Source organism: Paroedura picta, chromosome 7 (assembly GCF_049243985.1).
Source record: "Paroedura picta isolate Pp20150507F chromosome 7, Ppicta_v3.0, whole genome shotgun sequence".
Classification (NCBI taxonomy): Eukaryota; Metazoa; Chordata; class Lepidosauria; order Squamata; family Gekkonidae; genus Paroedura; species Paroedura picta.
Genome location: NC_135375.1, coordinates 33,705,156 through 33,729,930, shown reverse-complemented (window position 1 = coordinate 33,729,930; position 24,775 = coordinate 33,705,156). Strand labels below are relative to the sequence as shown.

The following is a 24,775-nucleotide window of genomic DNA, read 5'->3' as shown; positions in this document are numbered from 1 at the left end:
TTTAGCTGCTTGAATGTAGGAAAAAGATCAGCCATTACTTATAGGCACAAATGTATGTTAAGTAAAATACTATGGCACACACTAGAAATCCTTTGTTTATTTGAAACACAGAAAGTCCTTTTCCAAATATGATAATAACTGGGGTCTGTATGGGAAATTAAGCTCTCTGTAACTGAATTCTTATGGGCGTCTGTGATCACTTGTATCTTCATTAAGTAAAACAACCACGGCTGTTTCTGTTAGACTGCCATCCCAAAGTTTGGAAATACTTGGGAGATTTGAGGGTAGAGCCAGGGAGTGGGTTTTAGAGAGCAGAGGAACCTTGGTAGGATATTATGACATGTAATCTACCTTCCAAAGCTGCCATATTCTCCAGGAGAAGGGGCATGGATGTTTTAAATATTTAAAAATTAAATAAGCAAAATGTAGCCTGAAGATAAGCTGTAATTCTAAGAGATCTCCAGCCCCTACCTGGAGGTTGGCGAGCCCTTGTTTTTGTGACACAGAGACACACACTTGAAGATTCATGACGACTCCTCTCCTCCTCCCACAATTTTCCTCCCTGAGATTCTGGTTATAGTTTCAATTTCATATTATGCATCTGAAGAACTGAGGTCTGACTCACAAAGACTTGTGCTGGAACAAATTTGGTTAATCTTAAAGGTGCCAATGGATTTCCAGTTTGTATTGCAATTCATGTTTGAAGTATCCATATCTAAATAAAGCACCCCTAACCAACCAATGCTATATGAAAGCTGATTTTTTGAGATTTGCTGATTTTATTATTGGCTTAGGATCAAAATGCATGTTGAACCATTTATAAGATAGGAACCCACAAGAAACTCCATTGGAGTTTTATTTTATTTTAATTTATTTTTAAACCAACTTAGCAGCAATGCTTCCTGTTTTACCCAGCTGGTCAAGTGAATACCAATGCCAACTGTTCAAGCCATCAGTCTGTAATCAGTTGTGATTAAGTGATAAAAGCTCATCACTACCAAATTCAAGCAGTGGCACTGCCATACAACTATATCAGCTGTGGCACCACAAGTGGAATTCAGCATGAGCCACAAACGGGTCACAAACAGTGTGTTGCTGCAGAGCTGCATGCCCTGCAGTAGTCTGTGCCCACACAGTGACATATTTCAGAACCTGGTGTCCCACTGAAAAGTGTGTCCCCTGAAAAACAAAGCAGTGGCGGATTAGTTCTGCCATGCGGGGAGGCCTGCGGGTGGATTATTTTGCAGGTGGGTGGGATTGCATTCCATGCAAACCCATCTTCCTGTAAAATGAAAATGAATGCCCCGGTCCACCCCATGGTGCAGCAAAGCACTGCCAAGCTGACTGGGGCATTCTTTGCCCCCTCTGTGCCACCTGGAAGGCCTGGCTCTTCCCTGTCCACAAGGGCTGGTGCAGGACAGCGGCTGTTGGCTGCTGCAGCAGCTAAGGGAATGTGGATTCTCCTGCGTTCTATTAGCCTGGGGCATCTGAGGGTCTGATTTGTAGTAGGCCCAGGAGGGGACCTGCCCAGTGGCTGCATCATGTGGAAGTGGGAATTTGCCCCGCTTCCATATGACCGCCCTCTCGGCCTTTTCTGCAGTGTGGAATCGGCCCTAGTGAGATCTATCAGTTGCCAATCATTCACGCACTGCACTTCTGCTAAAAGATTTGAAAGCATATGTGAGAATGGGTCAGAAAGTGAGAGGGGCATAAGTTTGGAAAAGTGCACATCATTAACTTTTTTTCTACTGTGCTGACAGTCTTGGGAGGGGACATGACTCAGTGGTAGAGTCTCAAGTTCAACCCCTGTCATCTTCAGTTAAAAAGATCAGAGAATAGGTGAAGTGAAGGACCTTTATCCCAGAACTTGGTGACCCTCCAACATTTACCATAGATAACAGTGACCTTTGTGACCTTAATCACTAGATTAAGAACAGCAGCCTCAAATCTGGAGTAATGGGTTTGATTCCCCGTCCTCCACATGCATCCAGTTGGGTGCCCTTGGGTAAATCTCAGTTCTCTCAGAGCTCTCTCAGGCTCACCTACTTCACAGGATATCTGTTTTGGGGAGAGTAAAGGTAGGCAATTGTAAGCTGTTTTGAGACTCCTTCGGGTAGTAAAAAGCAAGGTACAAAAAAAAGCTCTTCTTTTTGACAGGTAAGTGGTCTGATTCAATATTAAGCAGAGTTATATGTGTTCATGAGTGATCATTGTTCTCAAGTTTCTTTTGGCTGTCATTCTGTTCTTGGACCAATAATTCAACACTCCCCAACCAAGCTCTTCTATTATTTTTCAAGATTCATAAAAAGGCTTACCCTAATTAAATGTTTATGTCTGCGATGTATTGAATCCAAACTGTAAGCAAGCACACAAAAGACATATGCTGGCTCTTTCTGTCTCCCATATTTCCCCATTCCTCAGCAATGTTTTGATTTTGTGCAGGAAACTTTAACATGGATTCATAGACCCCTCCAGGGTCATCTAGTCCAACCCCCTGCAGAATGCAGGAAATGCACAACTACCTGACCACCCACAGTGACCTCAATTCCATGCCCAGATGATCCCCCCCCCCCAAAAAAACCCAGAATCCCTGGCCAGTCAGTCCTGGAGGAAATTCTCCTCCTGACTCCAAAATGACAATCAGCATTTCCTTGGGCATGTAAGAATTGGCCACACGAGCCAAGCTATCAGCCACTTAGAAATAAAAAGTAGAGCACATGATGGGACCTATATGAGGGCTGTTGCTGTTAGTAGAAAACAACCAATGCATACAGTGAGGCTTTTGGTTTGAACAGCTTCAGGCATCCCCTTACCATGCTGATGTTCCATTTGGGGTATATGTTCTATGCATCTACCACGGATGCCAGCATTTGTTTACAAGCCCCCCCCCCTTTCTCTCCCTTTAGCAGCAATCTACAGGCATTAAATGAGAAATATTACTTATTCCCATGCCATGAAAATCTTTGCCTGCTGGTTTCTTCAGACCAAGTGGAAAAACAGAAGCCAGAATAGGGCTCTCTCGATCTCCCCATCACCACCGCCTGCCGGCAAACTTACCTGTCTTAAAAACAAATGCATGGCTGTAGCCTTACAGCAACATTACATCCATGCAACCCTTGAAGAAATCTGTTTGAATGTATCTGGAGGAGTGAGTAGGCTCAAGAAGGCTTATACCCTGAATAAAGCTTAAACTTTGTATTACATAGAAAAGCAATGGCTTTTCAGTGGCATGCTAATTTATGTACCATTACCCACTGACATGGAGACTATACCTGCACAGCTGCAGGCAGGAGTGAAGACATCTATATGGCACTTTTCTGCCCAGTCGGGTCCTAAAGCAGCTTGCAGCGCTATTCTTCACTGCCTCAATTTCATCCTCATAGCCATTCTGTAAGGTAGGTTAGTCTGGGAGCACAAGAAGCATCCACAGCAGAGCAGAGATTGGAACCTTAATTTCCCAGGTCTTAGTCTGCCCATCCAAATCATACAGGCTCTATAGCCCACTTTGTTGCCAAAAATATTTTTGTTAATGTTTCCTACATCTTAAGGATAAAATGGTGGCCTCTAACTGCAGTTAGAGAAGCCAGCTGTGGAATGTTACGTGGCCACGTGAGGAATGTTACGTGGGATACTTCCCCTGCAGCATTGTTGCTAGGGGGGGGGAACAGCATGATAGGGCAGACAGGCCCAATGGTAATCATGAGTTGAGGGGGCTGAGCCAATTGTCTGTCATTGGCAGGGGGTGGGCCACAGGAGCCATGCTTCTCTTCTTCACAGCCAGTTTGGTGTAGTGGTTAGGAGTGCGGACTTCTAATCTGGAATGCCAGGTTTGATTCTGTGCTCCCCCACATGCAGCTATTATCTTGGGCTCACCATGGCACTGATAAAACTGTTCTGACCGAGCAGTGATGTCAGGGCTCTCTCAGCCTCACCCACCTCACAGGGAGTCTGTTGTGGGGAGAGGAAAGGGAAGGCGACTGTATGCCGCTTTGAGCCTCCTTCGGGTAGAGAAAAGCGGCATATAAGAAACAACTCTTATTATTATTTATTACATTTATATACCGCCCAAATATATAAAAACATCATAAAACCATCAAAATTACATACATTTCAAAAGCTGGCAAGGGCTCATGGGAATTGTAATCCATGGACATCTGGAGGGCCGCAGTTTGACTACCCCTAGTTAAGTGTATTGAACTAGAGAAACCCAGGTTCAGATCTCCACTCCACTATGGAAGCTGCCTGGGAAAGCTTGGGTCAGTCACACATCTTCAATGTAACCTACCTCTCAGGGTTGGTGTTAGGATAAATGGAGAAGAAGAAAATGTTGTAAGCAACGTTGGGTACCAATCAGTAAAGTATAAATAAAAACAAATTAAGTATTACCTGCAGTTCTATGACGGGGTGAAGGCCAGATATGAAAGAAACAAAAGTTGTTCTTTATGCTGTAATATGACCATGGATGGGAGAGGCTCACTGAAATCTTTACTTGTAATTTAAACAAGCATAGAATACCTAGGGGGGAAGTGCATTTTGGTCGTTTTATTTAAATGGGCTGCAGATCAATTGTTTATGAATCTTCAAGAGGTTTGTTGGAGTGGGGTAGGCAGCCTCTTTGGGAATTTTGTTTTTTAAGGGTTGTTTACGCAAAAGAGCCACAGCCTAACAATCAATAATTGAGACTTTTCCCCCTGAAATACTCAAGTGGTGAGTCAGAATCTAATTGCAAAGCCAAGATTAGAGGGACAGTTTCCCCCTCTAATTTATCGCTGTAAGATCTCTCTCAATACAGAAAATGCAAAAAAGGTCATCCTTAAGGAATAGTAATCATAGTCCATAGGAGTCGGTTAACAAACTAATCGATTACTATATACAGCTAAAGTATTGCAGAAACATGACTGTGTGTATGCATTCACCTTCCTTAAAAGGCACTCCAGAGCTTCCTTTCCAATTTTTATAAAGGGTACCTGAGGTAAAGATCTGGGGCCGTACTGTCTAATTTCTAGTTTTGCCCTTGCCCACAATTGAGAATTAAGAATATCCTTTACTCAGTGATGAATTGTGGGTTTGGTTTTGGATTTGCCCGGATTAGCTGTGAACTCTCAATAATGAGGAGAAAGCTCTCTGAATGCATTCAGGAGCACTTTAATCTTATTATCTAATAATATATTCCAGGCTGACCCTGCATTAGCAACAGGTCTCAACACCAACGAAACTCAGACTTACCTGAGCGCTGGATAGTGTGTGAAGAAAACACACTTCATAATATTGCCTGGTAATAATTTCTTTTTCTGGAGGGAGCTTCTCATTGGCCAAATATCTTTGGAGGGAAGGAGCCCCTTTCTCACTGTAACCGAGCAACTGCCTGGGACAGAAATAGGATGAAGCTGCCTTAGTGTTTTGTTCTCCGGAGTGCGCACTTTAGTATTGCTGTTATTGTTTTCTTTCTGCACTGTAAGCCACACTCCGGAGCTGAGGCGAATAAGAGCAGTTGGTCGCAAGCAGCGAGCCCCCAAGACTGGACGCGGCTTCCCGCAGGACTGGGATACATGCAGATTGCAAACCGGAGAAGGAGAGAGAGAGGGCTGGGGGCGAGGACAGCCCACCCGCCGGCCACGGCCCTGGTTGCAGACTGCAGGGGTCGCTGCAGAGCGGACGCTGCCCCCTTTCCTCTCCTCCTCCGCCCCCTCCCCCGGTGAATAACGGGGCCGAGGAGAAAGAGGAAACCGCGGCGAAGGAGGAGAAAAGAGTTCGCTTGGCGGCTTCGCTCAGGATAGAGCGCGCGCAGCAACAGGCAGCTGCCTGGCCTGGGAGGGCGCTGCGTGCAGCACAGCCAGGTAAAAGGGAACAAATCAGAGGCGGCCAGGGAGAGGAGAAGGCAAGAGCCGCCCTCCGGACCCTGCACTCAACTTAATCTGCGCCCGGAGAGCAAGAAGGGGGAGGCGGCGTCCGCTGGAGTTCCCCTCCCTCCCTCCCTCCCTCCCAAGGGGGTCTGGAGCAGCACTTTGCGGCGCGCCCCGGCTGGCGGCAAGAGACGCTGAGCCCTGGGAAGGCGACGCTCGCGTTGCGGAAGGGGCGAGAAAGGCGAGCGCGCGGCGGCAGCAGCAGGAGGAGGAACAGGCAACTCCCCCTTGTTGCGCTTGTGTGCCTGCCCGCCTCCGGAGCAGCCGCGACCGCAGGACACCGAGAGCTTTCGGTGCTAGCGGAGCGGAGGATTACTGGCCCGAGGCTTCGCGAAGTTTGCCGGCGCAGTGGCGGCTCCGGACTCCACCGAGAGAATGCACCATGAGGAGCCCTCTTCGCCGGCCCTCCAGAGACCCCGTTACGGCTGTAAGTATGGTGGCGTTGCCGCGGCTCGCTTGCTGCCCGCTCGAGGGCTGGGCTTTGCGCCAAAATGGGGCACCTGACCTGGACGGTGGCGCCTGTTTCCTCTCCTCCGTTCGCCCTTCTTCGCCCCCTCCCGCCGCTTGCTCTCCCCGCCACCCGTTTGCCGGGTCGGAGGGGTTCCGGACGCCGCGGGGAGACGCGGGTGCGGAGAGGGAGGGTCCTCCGCGGCGTCCTGGGGGTGCTGTTGGTGGCGGCGCCGAGGAAACACCTGCCGCTGGAGACAGCAGCTTGTTACCTGAGTGGCTCGCCCGTCGCCCTTTCCCCGGCTTGCCTGCCTGCCTGCCTGCCTGCATGGCTTCAGCAGGGAGGATGGGGAGGTCAGGGTGTCACTCTCAAACGGATTGCCCAGGTGCTTGCCTGCCTCCTGACTTGACTACTCCCGCAACATGGAAGCAGAAAGCCAGTCAGGGAGCGCACCCGATTCCATGTTGAGAAGTTTGCACACAAGAGCAAACCTTGCAAGGAAAGCCCTCATACGCTGACGTGTAGCACGAGAGCCGGCTGGCTGGCTTTGTGTGAAGTTTCTGTGTATGCCATGCTTTAAAGTTCAACTATTTCTGAGGGCAAGGACTTTTCGCCCACTTCAGTCTCATGCCACGTTTGACTCAGTAAGCCCTGTCGACCTGTTTGCAAATGGGCAGAGGTTCTGAGTGTTAAAAAAAATGCCTTTTTCCCCTTCAAGATATGTGACACAGGTAGTAAATGGCCAACTTAACCCATTTTGCACTTGAGTCTCGGTACATGCATGTAAATGAGGTATATTTGGGGTTTTTTTAATGGGGGGATAGGATGTGTGTTTGCCACAAACATAATGCACCGAAGTGGCCCTAACTCATAAAATGGCTCTTCACTTCCTGTACTTAAAACTACTCATCTCCGTAGAAAATTTGGCCTGCAATAATTCTCTCATCTTTTTTACATTTGAGTTGTACAGAAATTATTTGCTGTTCCATCTGTTGGGATTGTAAATATGAACTAGAGCTGAACTTTATCATTTCTCTTTCCCTCTCAAGAAACTTGTGCACACTGTGGCATTACTGCTGAAAACTTAGTATCTTGACACTGCCTCACAGCTATAATTTTCAGAGCAGGGAGGAGTCATGACAGTTAACCGCCCTGAGTGTGTAGACTAAGCACACCCATTGTTGTAATTGCTTACCATACCATACTTGTGTGTGCTTCCAAGCTTGGTATACTGTGGCAAAGGCACTCTTCTCTAACCACTCCCAATCCTTCTATAGCTCCTTACATTCTATCCTGACAGAATGTTTTTAAAAGTCCTTTGAGATTCAAAGAACCTAGCATTTTATTGCTGCTCTGTGCAGGTTCTAGGACAGGGGAAGTCAACCTGTGGTCCTCCAGATTTTCATGGACTACAGTTCCCATGAGCCCCTGCCAGCAAATCCATGGACATCTGGAGGACCACAGGTTGACTACCCCTGTTCTAGGAGCATGTAAAACTTGTAAAATATTCAGGAGTCTTGTTTCTGAAGTATAATGTCAAAATCTTATTTCAGAATAGTTCTGCTCAGTAACATTTTATTGGTTGGCCTCATTGCTAACCATTAATGCTCTCTACGTTGCTGGGGATTTTGGTTTGTTTCATGAAGTTTCTGTGACTTTGTGGAGTATTGCCATATGTGATGTATGGCCAAAGGCCAGTGGGTTCTTTTTCCTTGGTCTGTTTCATCAGTGTATGAGTAATGCCACCTTGTCTTGCCCCTGCTGGTGTCCCCAAGGAATCCAGTGTCCTGGCTAAAGCATTTTCTGTTTTCTCTGGCAATAATTGCCTACGAAGTACACTATGTGGCTCCATGGCAGAAGTTCAGAGTCCTCTTTTACAGTGAGCCAGGAAGTGGCTTGAAAAGAGATGTACCTTTTGAGATTGATAGTAACATAAAGCTGAAAACAGAGGAAACGGTTGTTCTTCTTTGGCAGAAGCGAGCAGCAGAGAGAAGTTTCAAGAGCAGATTTTAGTTGAGCCAGTTTCAGGTGTATTGAATACTATGCATAGTATTACTAATAGTAGCAAAGTAGCACGCAAGGACAGAATAACAATTCATGGAGTAACCAGTAAGCTGTTTTTAAAAAGTGACACTGTTTAGTATCACATGTGATCCTGAAAGAAACTAAGGTCAAAGTACAATCTTGGCCTTGCCAGTTCTTTATTTGCACGTCACTTTCATGTACATTTGTTGTCTTTTTATTATTATTGTGGGAAATATGTGCTGACATAGATACTGAGCACACATACTGGTGCTGACAGTGTAACAACTTGGTTTACTGTAATGAGAATTTTTCTTTTTTTAAAAAAGCTGCCTACTTCATGCTTTCTGAATTGTTCCATTGTATGGTTGTTAGCCTGCCCCTTCACCCAACATACCAAAGCACCAGAATTATCTTGATCTAACAAAAGGATGAATTTTTCATTTGCAGTCAAGACTGATGAAATTAGATTGCAACTCTTTTGGAGTAATTACATGAAGTCAAATAATTTTGCTTCAAGAGTGTCCAAAGTACCATAATAGTAATAGCTTTGTTCTTATTAAAACATTAGTTTTACTAGAGTGAATTAGCACACTGTGAAAGCCATTTTGGTGTAGTGGATAAAGTGACAGACCAGGATCATGGGTGACTTGAGTTTGGCTCTGCCAGAGAAGCTTGCTGAATGATTCTGTGATCCTATATAAAATAAGTTCCTGAGGATGACCTTCATGTTCAGGTAGGTTCATATGGGAGTAAGCAGCCCTCAAGGCATTAAACAGCAGTACAACCATATCCAATCCTGTCTTTTGGCAAGTGTTTTTGTATTGTGTTTGTTCTGTGTTTAAGGTGTACATTAGAGACATAATGTACAAAGTGGCCCTCATAGTAGCTTTGCTCCTTGATCTGAGGGTTAAGCCAAGTCTCTTAAACCCTTCACTCTGTTACTGAGTCATATTGATTTACAGACAGTACCAATAAAACTTTCTGACATCTAGGGCTGTTTCTGACAAATGCTTAACAGTATTTGCTAAATAGCAGGCGTTGCTGTCAGATGTCAATCAAACTTGAGTCAGAAAATATAGTTCTGTTTTGTAAGAGGTTGATAGTATTGTGGAGGAAGTGAAGGAAAGCTACAAGTGTTTTGATTTCTTTTCCAGTAGCTACATTTTAGTTTAGTTAATAATAAATGTATTATTATTCTATAAACATTTGCTTTAATAAAACTACAGTTTAGAGGAATGTCATTTCCTTTGGACTTGTGTGATACAATTTATGGTATCTTGAACACCTCTGTGTGTAGCACCTAAGTGATTTATTGTATGACTTTTTTAATAGGAACCTATATCAGATGTATTTCATTTTTTAAAAAAAAACTTATGTAGTAGCTTAGTTTCTGAGGCATTGTAGTGTTGTAATGGTTGTCAGGTGAACTTATTTTATAATTTTTGCAGAATCATGCAATGATGACTGGGAATATGTTTCTCCAGTAGCCAAACAAGGCTTGTGGCTGCTCCAGTGCAGACTTGTGTGCACGTGTGTGTACATGCAGGGAAAGGTAGATTGAGGGCAAAACATAAACAGTTTGAATGGTGGTGTGGCCACCAGAGAAAAGCCTGGCTTTTCTAGTTAGCGGGGTGGAGAGATGGAATAGTATATGGAAACACAGGCAACTTTATGAGGAGGGAACTGATATTTCTCCAAAGACCAGAACTATCTTGATTCTGTTGGCTTCTCTGTGCTCAACATTATATTTGTAAACAAATGGGTTCTTGTTTTCTTGTCTTTATCTCTGATGAACCTCAGTTCGTCATCTGAGTTTGAACTACGTTGTCCGCAGAGTTGTTCTGTGCTTACAGAGTATTCAGAGATCCATCGTGGTGTAATAGTTAAAAGTGGTGGACTCTAATCTGGGGTTGAATCCCTACTCCTCCATGTAAGGCTGGCTAGGTAACATTGGGCCAGTCGCAGTTGTCTCAGAACTGTCTCAGCCCCACCTACTTCACAAAGTAACTGTTGCTGGGAGAGGAAGGGAAGCTGATCGTAAACTTCTTTGAGACTCCTTAGGGTAGAGATAAGTGGAGTATCAAAAACCAACTCATCTTCCCCTCTTCTTAACGCAGCTCAGTCAAGTGTTCTTACTTTAGTTGAGTTTGAATCTGAGATACCTTCACATTCCTTTTAGATGGTCAATAGAAACCATTAATCATAAATATAAATGCAGGACCAAAGAGAGAGACTGTGCCTGAAACACAGTGTTGCACAAATGAGCACCAGATTATTCCTGCCCTCATTTTGACCCTCTGAGCACCTTCAGAACGGCCTCCTTCCTTTCCCTCACCCCAGCTGTAGGGGAAGAACAGATCTCCAATGGTGATCCATTTTGGCTGACTACCAAGTCCAGCTGAAATTGGGAGAATTCTATAAATGAACAGGAATCTCAAATCCTGAATCTCATGTGTGCTCTTGTACTGCTGATTCATGAGTGCAAATTTGTGAAGTCTGAGGCTTCAGATGAATGTGGCTAAGTTTTACCCTCTCTCTTATAGATCTTTATAGTTTATCAGTATAGTGTTGTCTTGGGCTCTGTGCTTGGCTGGGTCTTTCTCTTGAAGGAGCAGCAGCCCTGTAGTCATCTCTAGCCTTCAAATGCGGTGCAAAGTTACTTCTAGCTGCCTCTTCCTAATGAGAGCTCTTCTGTTGGAGGACATGGGGTAACATGCTATAACCAGATGTTTCCTCATTGAAACTGAAGACAACATATTGTTTGTCCTAAGATCGCTCATAATGATTCCAGAATGTCCTTCTGAGCACCAGTAAATCTTCCACTGTGCTACTAACAGTAATGTTTTTGTGCCTTGCCAGATTGCAGATTTGAGACCCCTTTGCCTGGTCTTGGTTTTGTAGTTCTCTACCTTCCAGGTCCATCTGCCCCCCTAGCTCAGCAGCCTGCCCTACCCTGCAGGGCCATACTCTATCTTCTTAGCCTCTCTTCAAGCAATTATTTGATGGCTTTACCTTTGATGGCTTTACCCATACTTCATCTTATGTTCCCAGCTGTAGCCTACACCTGGCTCTCGGAGCTTGTGAAGCATGAATGATATGTGAGTGTTGTGTCTGAAGACTGCACTTTTCATTGTGCTTTCTCCAAGACAGGCCAGCAAATTCTGTATTCCATGCAGATGACTTAGCCCTCACTTTGCACAGGAACAAGGCCATTCTTTAACTTAAGGAAGTCTTCTAGTTTGATCTAAGCCCAGATCTGCTTCTTGTCTACTTTAGCTGTCCACAGGTATGGAACACTCTCCGCATGAATAGCTGCACAGCTTTTGCTTTCTATATATTAACCAGACTACTTCTTTTCATAAGCATTTCTTTTGCTCTTCAAAGCCAAGTGAAGGTCATTGTGAACTCTTGAGTTGCCAGGTAGTGACTGGCATACTACTGAGTTTCCATCACTTTGTTCATTCTGCTTTTGGCATCGCATTTACCAGCCCTCAGTCTTTGTGAAGTAATTTGCCCAAGGTGGCCTGGGCCAGAACGCTATCACCTTCTGCCGGGCACTGTTTAAAACACTGTTCTCTTGATTTTTCATGTTCCCATATCCAAGTAGGTCAGCTTGCTGTTCTTTCAAGAGTATAGAGACTATGAAGAACAACAACTGGTTGCTGATTTTCTTTAAGTGTGTGGTAATTTTAACTACTTTTTAAAGTATAAATATTAATCTGGAGTCTTTTGAAATCACAGTTGCTGTGCCAGTGTAGAAGCAGAAAAAAGGTGCTTTATGGGTTTATTCATATATTTGCTGCTCCTGAATCTTGCAGGCAAACACGGCCTGTTTTTTTATTTCCCTCCAGCTTGTGCACATCCACATTGTTAAAGTATTGGACGTTAACTTATGAAATTGAGTCATGTCTGCCTATATGTGGCAGTTATTTTGCTAGCACAATCATAGGGGACTGGGGGTATCAATGTGAATCAAATAATTCTGTCTCTGTAGATGGGTGCATATGCTATATTCATTTGATGCATTTTACATAACAGTTCAGAATTTAAGCATTACTACCTTGAGTTATCACTGCAGTTCCAAAGTAATATGGTTGTTTCAGCTTAAATACTGGGGCTGGACTTCATATATAAAACTGGATTGAAGTTCTTGGCTTCACAAAAGTGCCATAACACTTTTAAAAGGATTCCAGATGGGTAGCTTGGTTAGTCTGTTGCAGCAAAATTAAGCAGAAGTCCTGTGGCACCTTAAAAGCATCCAAAATTTATTTGTGACTCATGAAAGCTTATGCTTGAGTAAGTGTTGTTAAAGGGGCTAGTGTTGAAACACTTAAAGGAATATGTTTATAAATCAGGGACCGTACAGCTTACAGTTGTAAGAACTCAAGGGCCCATTATGCATGGAGGGGAAGGTCTGCATTCGGGGTGGAATGGTGTCGCCTAAAATCATCGATAACTGCAACCGGCCGCAGATTCGGTGCATGCTGCTGAAAAAGCCGCGTTAGCGAAACACTGAAGAAAGCGGAGCTTCCAGGCGACCAGGGCGCAACCAGAAGTGGCGCTGGGGTTGCCGCGTGCATAATCGGTTACGCTGGGTTTTGCTGCCGTTGCGTTCCATGCCGTGCGTAAGTGGTTTGCTTTGCATCTTCCCCCTCCGCATTTTCCATGTGACCTGAAATCGCCGTTTCGGTGGCCGTGCATAATAGACCATAAAAGTGCTTCTACCATTTCCCCGAATGGTAAGCATGGTCTAGCCAAAGTGAAGCACAGTCAAGTCCTGTAGATAGGACAGACAAGAGTTGTATCAAGCTGTTTAATATGTGGTTTAGTATTTTTTACATGACTTATTCTGAGAAGATGAAAAGCATGGTATGTCTTCTCCTAAATAATGAAGTGAGAAGTTTCCTTGCCTTTCATTATGGTGGAACAAATGCCTAACTTGGGTTGGATTAACCATAATGTATGTGAAGATACTGAGGTTGTAATACATGATTCTCAAAGTAGTTAATTTTGTAAAATTGCTTTTGTAGAATTTCAGATGGATATGCGGGCTAAGAAGTTCAAATCATGTCTGTGTACTTCTGTGTACTTTTTAGGTGTACACCTAGCCCTTATGATTACTGCAGCGTCTACAAATAATTCCCAGTAAGGAATTGATGGGTGTGATTTTGGCAGCCAGACCTCTGTGTTTATCTTCACTAGCCCTTTTTATTCCTAGTTAATGAGTAACATTTAAACCAGGATGACTGTGTAAAGTTGTATGAACTCTGCTGCAGGAAAATCACTTTAACACCCATAGCTGTTTGCCTATTCAAAGGCAGTTTATTCTGTTTCCTATTCGTTTCTTTATATGCAGGGAACTTTTGAAGTGTTGTGAAATCTGATTAAAACAGGAAGTGCTAATATTTCACTTTTTTAAATTAAAAAAAATCATTCCCAGGGTAACTGTAGGTTTCAGTTTAGTCTAAAAATATATACTGTGTGTTCACTTCCTTTTTGGTGCCCTGTATCAAAATATGCTAAAAACATGCTGAAGTATGCAGAATGTGACCACTAAGACCACCCCATAACACACATGACATATTTTATCCCCTCCATTCCGTCTTGAATGCCTGGCTTCTATATTAGCATTTGTTGTCCTTCCCTCCCATATTTGACTATACCAGTTCAGATTGCTTTATATATATATTAATTATATTATTGAATCTTCTTGGGTATAGGAATTAATAAAATAATTCATCTGTTGAAGAAGAGATGCTAAGTCTCAATCATATCTGTTGAACGCTCATTCAGATGAATTTAGGATTCAGTTTCTTTTGACATCCCGGTTTTTGTATCTTGCCATGAGAGATCTTGGATGTATTTTGTCCTACTCTAAAGCATGATTTCTGCCTTTGTTTACTCTGTATAGCAGTGTAATTTGCACTTGCCCTTCTTATATTGTACTTTTATATGCTATTACAGGCTTGTTGTTGTTGTATCTGTTGAACGTTCAATCTTGCCAGAATGGAAGATGGGGTGATGTGTGTGTGTGTTGTGCTTGTGCTACTTGTCATGCTTGCGCTACTTTGGAACTACATTGTAATGTAAACATGTTCAAAATTTTTAAAAATACAGCAGGGAGTAGAGAAGGCTGGGCAGAGACACAGCATTGACTGGATCTCAAATACTATCATTTTGAAGCGGTAAACAGTGGAGGAAGCCAATGCGACTTTTTAAAATATATGTTTTATTTTTTATACAAAAGAAAGTAAAGGACACAGGAATAGAATATCAAATATGGATGGGGGAAGGTAGAGGGGAGGTTCATGGTTTTTCTCTTTACAGTCTCGCCTTAAATTACACCACATTATTCTTTATGAATCTTAATACTTTAATAGACATTCCCAGTGTTGCTGAAATTTTTCTGATGATTCTTCATTTAAAATGCTAGCCAGTTTCACTGTTGATATCAATGTATTCATGAGCCTCTTGTGGCGCATGAATGGGTGGTAAGGCAGCAGAAATGCTGTCTGAAGCTGTCTGCCCATGAGGCTGGGAGTTCAATCCTAGCAGCCGGCTCAAGGGTGACTCAGCCTTCCATCCTTCCGAGGTCGGTAAAATGAGTACCCAGCTTGCTGGGGGGTAAAACGGTAATGACTGGGGAAAGCACTGGCAAACCACCCCGTATTGAGTCTGCCAAGAAAACGCTAGAGGGCGTCACCCCAAGGGTCAGACATGACCTGGTGCTTGCACAGGGGATACCTTTATCAATGTATTCAGTTTGTCTATCCATTCTTCTGGTCCAGGGCCAGTGCAACTTTTGAGCTTCCACTTTAGGTTACTGCAAATTCCCTCCCAGAGGAGGGCAGGAAATCGCATTTTCTTGGGATTCACAAAATGTGCGATAAACAGGGAGCGCATTTATGCCGCACCTGAATCTGGAGATTTTAGTGTGAAGGTAATGAAATTCTGCAGAGCTTTATGGGTGTTGCCTCAAAGTTTTTAGTCACTGAGGAAAAGGCCCATTTGTCTGAATGGAATTAAAGTTGCTCCAGCACCAGATTTAATTTTCTGTATTCCTCCACACTTGGGGATAAAAATGGACAGATTGCAACTCTTAAGTACTTGTGTTTGAAGTTAGAAGACCCAAGGGCAACACTTGAACTTGTAACTTCTCTATGGAAACTATTTAGGTTTTCCTTCTATAGGAAGCTCCTTTATATAAACACCTCAAAAGAGAATGACTGGGTAGCATTACTACATAAGAATTTGATGTTGTAAACTGGGTTGTACTGATGCCTTCCTCATGCATGGTTCTAATTTAGGCTGTCTCTACTGGTCACACTTAGACTGTACTGGTGTGGAAACCATAAATATGTGATTGGTAGTAACATGGTACATGCTGTGGTAACAAAGGAGAGAGATACACTGGCACATACTTAACAAAAAAAACTCCTATTCTGAAATCTGTGACCATTCAAAGTAGTGTTCCCCCAGCCAAAAACCACATGCAGAAACTTTTTTTGTAGATGAGAGTATGGAGGAAGAATTACTTTTTAACCACTTCCTCCCCTGTCTTGGGAGTTGGAGACAGAGTGAACACATCAATGACAACACAAAATAGTATTGTGTCGGGAAACCAAATTTGAATTTGGGAATTCCTCACTGAAAAACTATGAATTAAGATCCAAATGGGAAAAAAGCACATTGCTGTAAAGGAGGGTTGAGAAACCTCAGGGTAAGGGGAAGTGAAACTTGTATTTTCTCCTGGACTGTAGAATATTACTATTTTTGTTTCAGCATTCTTATTTAATCTCTGCTTTGCTCTGTTTTGTATACTTCAATCTCAGGCTAGCAATGGATGTTCCTGGGTACCAGAGATATTTAATAAACTGAAGCTAACATCTGCACCTGAAATTGTAGCAATATGTGCTGTAAGGATGCTTCTTCTTTCTCTTAGGGAATGGCAACAATATGTTATTCAGTAAGGAATTCTGTGGTGGTGAAAGTGTTGGCAGTGACTGACCAAGCTATGCAAATATGTCAAAAGTTGGCATTGTTTGCCTTTAGCTGCCATTGGTTGGCGTCTTCCAATCCTTAAGAGAGGACAGGCAAGTAGAAGTATTGGGTGAAGGAACTGAGGGATGGGTCTTCAATGAGGGTGCTACAGGGGCACAGGCAGAAGAGTTTGAAAGGAGAAGGAAGAATGAGCAGAGAGGAAATTGTAGACAGCTGAAAGCTGCAGAAGTTAGAAGTTGTTTGTATAGTAGACATGGGTTATTGGATAAGGGTCCTAGTAGAATGGTCCCCAATTAACTTGATTTAGAATAGTTGTGATTGAACTCCAGCCAGCCATACTACAAAGAATAGGACTACACATTGTATTTTTGGGGTTGTGGAGAACATTTTTGCTTAGGAGAAGATACCATTCCCCTAACAAAGTATAGCTGGACTATGCAAAGGCAGGCAGTGACAAGCCCCCTCTGAGTTTTATCAGCATCTGCGTTGGCCTTCTGCTTATAGGATTGCTTTGTGATGTGTGTGAAAAACTTGCAGCAGAGGATAGGTATAGGTATAGATGCTTGCTACGGCTTGGCTGGAATCATTACCCTTCTCCTATGTTGCCTGTGTTTTCAAAGTGACAGTTTTCAGCTGTTCTGTTCATAACACTCTGAGATACCACTCAGAAACAGAATCAATAACAGATTGTATGGTCTGTTGTCTTTAAAGTGACAGTCTGCTTCCTAGCATCATTTTCTGCATGAGCCATGAATTTCTGAATCTCTGCCTAGTATGGCATTTTTCTCTAGGAAAAACTTGCCTGGCAAATCCTGATTTTCTAATGAAGCATTCAAAATGTACCTGGGATGAACTTTTGATATTGCCCTAAGTGTAGAAATCAATTTGAACTTGAAGTTGGAAGCCTCCTTTAAAAAAAAATAAGTGACTGTGAAAGGCTCTAGTTTTACAATAGTAGTATTACATAAGGATAGTCTTATATCTAGGCCTGCCCAGTGTATAAATGTTCACCTGCACCCTACTGTTGTTTGTCTTAGTGCTCCAAGTTTTACAATAAACAGTTTCCTTCCTTCTTACCATTCCACACATGCTGCTACAGTGGATGTGGTGAAGGGGAAGGGCAGCACATAAATGCAAAAATAAATTAAAATACTAATGTGACTTTTGATATTGTGCTGCTGGGAAGCAACACATTGGAAATGTGCTTTACTTTATAAATGTCATCTGTGTGAAAGGATGATTGTGCATGCTTATGTTTCTATGGGACTCTTTTATATCCTTGCTAGGAAGGGGATATGTGCAGGAAAAAATCTGAAGTTTCACTTTGGGTGGACAACAGCATTCTAAGAAAGATACAGACAGATTTCTGGCAGCTAACAACTTAGAAGCCCCTTACGCTGATAAAAACCATGAAATGATTCCAGCTGGCAAATGACCCTAAAAAACGACCATGATAGACAAGGAATGCAGAAAAAAGCCAAAAAGATGCTCAAAAAAGCTCCATGAGAAGAGAAGCATCCTGGAGATCCAGGCTCATTAATTAAGGTCGAGCCGTTTTGGTGGCAATTTTATATGTTCCCAAGGCACTGATACGGAATAGCTCAAGGCTTCTACCAGCCAAATGGGTGATAAATTATCATTGGACCCCAGCTGTTCCAGAAAATCCTTGCAAACTGGTAATGTAAGTGGTACCCAGCAGTTCAGCATGCCCCAGAACTTTCCCCCTTTCTCTGACAAACCGTGAGAGAAGAAATCACAAACATTTGCTGGGGGGGGGGTGGCTCCTTCTCAGGCAGATCCCTGCCATGCTGTCCCCTCCCCCAAGTTATGAAGGTGCATGAGACACTAGCAGGAGAGTTGCCTTTCTATTCAAAGACATATGGAACAATCCTCAGACAGACTTCTGGGCAACAAGGACTATGGCCTCAAGATATAGTTGTTAGTTCGTCTTCAATATCAAAATGAGCAAAATGTCAAAAGAGCTCTGGAAACCACCAGTCATCTAATGCAAATGCAAGCAGTGGGATCAAATTCAAATAAAATTCATTCCCCTTCATCACCTCTGGGTAAAATCATTCAGGTCAATCTCAGAAGCCCTTCAGCTGTGTGAGTTCCTGTCCTTGTTAAATTGTATAGAAGTTTACCTTCACATACCAGTTTTTCTATTCATTTTGGGTACATTCAGTTCTACATAGAGAACATCCATCTACAGTTCAAACTCCTACCCTTCGGATTGGCCACCATTCTAAGAGTGTCTTAAAAGCTTTTTGTAGATGTATTTATTATTAAATTTATAACCCACTCCTATTGGCCCTGCCATCTCAGAGCAGTTCACAGCAGTCAATGAAAACAGGTATCAGTTAAAAAAATATTAAAAACAATGAAATAATTGGTGACATGCCAGCTTCGATTTCTACCTTGGAAACAGACAGGGGAGCTGTCTGACTTCCTCATGTTTGAGCCATGTGCACCTCTATAATTTAGTATCAGATCCGGTTCCAGATAGCAGTCAATTGTGGATACATGAAAAACAGTCCATCACCTCCAGAGCTTCAGCTTCCCAATACGTTTACAAGTTTCCTCAACCCCATTCAGACTCTAGAGTATCTTGGGGTACAAATAGACACAAACCTAATTTATCTAATTCTTAAAGCAGTACATATTTTTAAAGAAGACCAAAGACATGGAGATGGTGGCAGCAGTCATAAAAAGCTAATCATCATATGAACCTTTCATGGACTTTCCAGTTGCCAATTTGGAGGCAATCCAATGGAAGATGACGATAATATTAGCCATTCAGTTGTGTCTGACTTTTGGCAACCCTGTGGCACAACTGCCACCACGATCTCCAATCCTGCACCCCTTCTTTTAGTTGTGTAATGTTCTGACCAGTGTTCATTTTGATTGTATCTGATCACCACATTCTTTGTCTGCCTGTTTTCCTTTTTCCACTGACCAGTCCTAGCATAATTGGTTTCTCCAATGAGTTGGATCACATGATATGGCCAAAGTAAGTGAGCCAGTGGGGTGGAAAGCGATCACATCAATGCTAACATTTCCACAGGCCACTTCAGTTGCACATGGCCAGAAACTAGATGCATCAGTAAAGGTTCCCCTGAAAGTCACACATCGTTTGTTATGGTGAACGACGAACTCAAACTTTAAACAGGAAAAAACAGGGAAAAAAACTGTTTAATCAATGAGTATTCACAGATGCAAGTTTGAGGGGTTGGGTTGTGATACTGAATGCACTGCCAACTAAAGGTCTGAGGTCTAATCTGGGATGTCCCTTCCAATAAATTTGCTGGAATGTCAGGCAATCTACCTGGCCATGTGTATATTTCAAAGATCACATGCTTCACCTTCATGTCCTCCTTTAAATAGACAACGTGGCAGCCAAAAACTACATGAGTAAGCATGGGGGTAGCAGATGCTCTGCTCTACCCAGAGAAGCAATCAAAATATTATTGTTGGCTGAGATGCCAATCTGCACTGAGTACATCTAAGTAGTGTCTATACAAGCAGACTGGCTGAGTTGCCAAACCATCCTGGATGGAGAATGGTTTCTAAAGAGGGATGCATTCAGCCTCATCACGAGTGACATTGTTGAACAGGTAGTAGACCTCGGTGCAGACATGACCACCACCATTTTAGCATCCAGATGTTAATTGCTAACCCAGTTATACAACTGTTCCTGGGAGGCTTGCATACACTGGTGTTGACAAAAAAAGTGGACTGCTGGGTCACAAAGACATCCTGGAGTTTCTACAGGATGGTATTACTAGAAGAATACTTGCAGCTGTTCCTAACAGACAGATGGCAGCTTTACCCACCGTTATTTATGCTAATACCTCTTTTTCAAGACATCCACATATCATTAAATTTCAAAGGACTGCACTGAAGGATCCTCCCCTGAGCCATAAGACCACGATAGGGATGTGATGCACAGTCCTGTCAGCACTGATAAAACATTTTTTGAACTTATTAAAGACATCTCTGAGATACCTGCCCTCATATCTGCTCAGAATGTTTCTGAGATTGGAGCACTGTCCCTAAAGTCCAAACATTGCACCTTTCATGAGGACAAGGTGATATTCAGGACAGACCCATCATTTCATCCCACCTACCATAATTCCCAGGAAATCAACATTCCATTATTTTTCCTAATCCTAGACTACCCGAGGAAGAATCTGGTATCCCATAGATAGAAGAATTCTCAAGACATTCACTGTTAGAATGGAGAGCATCTGGAAAATGGGTAGTTTGTTCAGAGTATATAAACCTCCTAACAAGGAGTTTAAGGATGTCTAAGGCATCTAAAAGAGTACATAATTGAAGCATAAAAGGCTCCAAAGCAAAAATACCCTAGGGCAGTGGTCCCCAACCTGCGGCCCGCGGCCAGGCCATGGGGCTGGGCAGTGGCTCCCTCTCTCCGCCCCCCCCACAGTAAAAAACTTCCCAGGTTGCAAGCTTGTGGCCCGGGAAGCTTCTAACTGTGGGAGGGGGGAGAGGGAATCAGGGCCGCGCATGCGCCCATGCGCCATGCACGGCTGAAATCGTGCATGCGCAGCACTTTCTCACATGCGCAATTTCTGCCATGCATATGCGTGATGCGTGGCCGCCCGTGCGTGGCATGCGCGGGTGGGCAGTTGCCCTGCCGGTCCCCAGCCTCAAAAAGGTTGGGGACCACTGCCCTAGGGCATCATTGCATGCTCTGTGAGGAGCGCTGCAATGATTTCTGCATTCTGCAATGGTGAAAAGAGGTGTTCAAGGTGGCAATCTGGTTCACAATAGCAATGTTTATTAATAACTACAAATCAATCTATACAGTTCATCAGACACTGCCTTTGGCAGAAGAGCTTTACAGCATGTTACAGAGTCTGATGATGATTATCGATTCAGGACTAAGGCACTGCTCTAGAAAGGTACCTCCAAGATGTCCTCTGCCTCAGAGGGAGAATAACCATTGGTTACTTACTGAGAAGTTTCCTTCTCCTCTGAAGACGGGATCACATCTTCTGCGAATATTTTGTCCCTCCCATTTCATTGTCATCCATGGGCCCTACTTTATCATTTTGCGGTGTAACATACTGTAATGTTCTTCGTTTCAGATTCTTCCTCATTCCTGTTTTCTTCAAATCTTTAATATTTAGTCTTTTTCTATTGTGAGTTGGCTGTTGCATGTTTATCTATTAGTCTACTTGTTACAATTAGCTATTTGTTACAATTATCCTTTGGTTTATAGCTTTTTAAGTATCTAGAGTGAAGGGAGGATTCCCACCAAGGAGACAGGATAGGAAAAATGTAGTTCCTGCCTCCCTGATTGAATACCTTCTGTTCTCAGAGAAAGGACCCTTTTCACTAAGTAACCAATATTCTTTTTAGGCTCTGTCTGGAATTATAACACTAAAACTTGTAGAGGTATATCTGCAGGTCCTATACTGTTTTCCCATTAACCCCAGTTGCATTGCATTGGAAAAACCAAGTCTGAAATGAACTATGCACAACAGACAGATCACTATAGAGTTTCTGTTCAGGCCCTGCCAGGCCTCACTAGTTTAGAACATTTCTTCAACAAGGGAGGGGCAGTATTATTGTGGAACTTCTGCTGCCTTTTGGAATTAGGTCTTGTCTTGATTCTGTCTATTTTTCTGTGTGTTTTACAGTATGGACATGAATTTAAAATATTTATTTGGGACCTTAATCTAATGATCAAGACCTTCATTCCAATTATTTAGTAGATACCTTATAATCACAGTCACAATTTGTATTTCTTTGGAAAAAGAAATGCAATGTTAATTTGATTTTTAAGTTTGAGTATAAGCAGTTTAAGAGAGAAGCTTTCATGGGTTTCCCACGAAAATTAAATACTTATATTCATTCAATTGGGAAGATTTTAAAACAATGTTATAAATGGAGCAGCAAGTGACCTTTGGTGCGTAAAAAGGATTTATTTCAATTGTATGAGCTGGAAAATCAAAAGCCTTTCCAACCAATTAGTCTGACTTTAATATTCAGCAGCTGAACTGAGTGACATGTTTCAAATCAGATCTGTGCAATTCTCATAGTAAAACAATTCCTTCCATTAGTGGAGGAGGATTTTGTACCAGTAAAGCCTGAGGACCAAAGATTGTTCTTCAAAGAACATATTTAAGACTAGAGGTACTATAGTTGAAGCAGAAGAAACTTGAGTTTGCTGAGGCTGATCCTGCACAAATTTACTTGTAAGGTGAATGGACTGGTGGTTAGTGTGTCAGACTACAATCCGGGAGGCTTCAAGTTTGAACTCGCGTTCTGCCATGAAAGCTTGCTGACAGACCTTGGCTTGGTCCCCCTAGCCTAACTAATGGGTAGCTGTGGGAATAAAATGGAGAAAAGGTGAATGATGTAAGCTGCTTTTGTCTTCACTGGGGAGACAGATGAGGTACAAATTAAGTAAATAAATCCACCATGGGAAAGGACTAGCAGCCTAGCTCTATACCAATGGTTGCTTTATCAGTTCCACTTAATATTTCTGATAAGGCCTTGGTGGAGGAGCGTGTCTCATGGCTAGCGCTTAACACCCACTCATGGTGGCTATCCTGCCTCTGAGCGCCTCCTCCTCTGACCAGCCTGCCTGTCTATCCAGCGGCCAGCCAATTGCCTTCCACCCCCACCCCTGATCACCCCTCCCTCTTCCACTTCCCTCTGAGGCTTGTAGGCTGCAGATCCCTGCTGTGTGAGAGCTGCCCCTGCCGGTGAGTTCCATAACATCTGCCTGCAGCTTTTCCAGTTCCTGGGGGGAGGGGGAGGCCATCCACAGAATTCTTCCACTCCCCCCCCCCCAAATCTAGGGCCCATTGTATTCCTGAATGCAATAGGGCTTGGTCCCTATAATAAACAAACTTCTGTTGCAGATTACTGGTTATTGAGAGATAATCTCACTAATTTTCAGAGTGGTTTTAAATTGTATGGTCTTGAGCTGTAGCAAAGCTATTGAATTTTTAATACTTTTAGTGAAATATAGTCAAATATTGTAAAAATAAGATCAGTGCTTCCCAGATAGTCATAAGGCTTAAATATTGCAAAAATGATTTTTGTTACACAGATGGAAATTAAATCTATTCTGACACCAGTGATATAATTTATCAGTCCAGGAAGAAGTAGTTAAATGTTGCTACTGTGTTACAATCTTTTTAACAAGAAATGTTTTCTCTCTCCCTTCTCAGGATTTTGGTTGTTATCTCTGGCAATGATCTTGGGAATCCCTTGAGGGCATAGATGTGTTCATGTGAGGACCATGCCTAAAATACAAAAGAAAAGGAAGAATGAAACGCTTTTCCTAAAACCTGTCAAATTTCTGTAAAAGGGTGTTTTCACACATAATGCCCTTTCAGTCAATTTTCTGTGCACTTCAGAAATTGTTTGCAAGCAGATGTTGCTGTTCTAGACGACAACTGTCAGTTATAAAGTGCATTGAAAGAGGTTTGAAAGTATGTTATTGAGCATGTGTGTGAATGCCTACATTTTAGATCTTAACCTTATTTTTCATCTTATGATTGTACTTCCAATGAGCTTAGTGCTCCCAGCAAAAAATAATGGGAAAAGTATCCGTTTTCTCACCTGCTTCACTTCAGCATCATTAACAAATGAAAACATTTTTTTTTCTCAATTTGTGTGGAGCTGAGGGGGACATAGGATGGCTAGTTAGAACAACTTTTTTCCCCTGTGGCTTTTCTGACCCATGCTGATGCTTGCAAGAACTCTAGCGGTCCAAATGCCTTCTGTTTCTTTTCCTAGACCAGTGGTTCTCAACCTTCCTAATGACGTGACCCTTTAATACAGTTCCTCCTATTGTGGTAACCCCCAACCATAAAGCTATGCAAGTATTCTTTCACAGAAATTAGTCCAAAACTGACTGATGGCATGAGGATCCATTGTTCATGATTGTATATAAATTGTCTTCTTTTCCCGGGGTATCTCAGTTCTGCCTCTAATCCCACCATGCTGATCTTGCTCTTTTCCACTGCTCCAGGCAGACGAACGCTCTATCTCGATCTACCCCGCAAGGCTGTTGTGTGGATGGCACCCCCTGGCCAAGCTGCTTGCCCTGCCATGACCCCTGTGAAAGGGTCATTCGACCCCCCCAAAGGGGTCCCAACCCCCAGATTAAGAACCACTGTCCTAGACCATTGGTGCCTTTGGTTGTATCATGCGAACAACACCTAATTATGTGCAGTAGCAATTCAGTCTCTGTGGATAAATTGCCATATGGAACTATGCATATTATGAATTAACTTCAATTTTCTGTTGAACATAATTGGAAAGTCTAGTTGTTATGGCTACTCTGAATAACAGGCTATTGTTTAGGAGTGGCCATTGTTGTGCCACACGTATGCAAATCATCTTTTTTTGGAGT

The 24,775-nt window shown here is 43.0% G+C and overlaps 1 protein-coding gene across 2 annotated transcripts in view; it reads left to right on the top strand.

The window, feature by feature from the left end:
* Positions 1–5,705: 5,705 nt before the first annotated feature.
* The window catches only part of IQGAP2 (IQ motif containing GTPase activating protein 2), a 162,509-nt gene continuing 143,439 nt past the window's right edge, over positions 5,706–24,775 (top strand). Inside the window, exon 1 of one of the 2 annotated variants that reach the window (XM_077347356.1) lies at positions 5,706–6,330. In XM_077347356.1, the coding sequence (XP_077203471.1) occupies positions 6,279–6,330 (52 nt within the window). In that variant the 5' untranslated portion in view covers positions 5,706–6,278. The remainder of the gene's footprint in view (positions 6,331–24,775) is intronic. The other variant, XM_077347357.1, reaches the window with a different exon arrangement.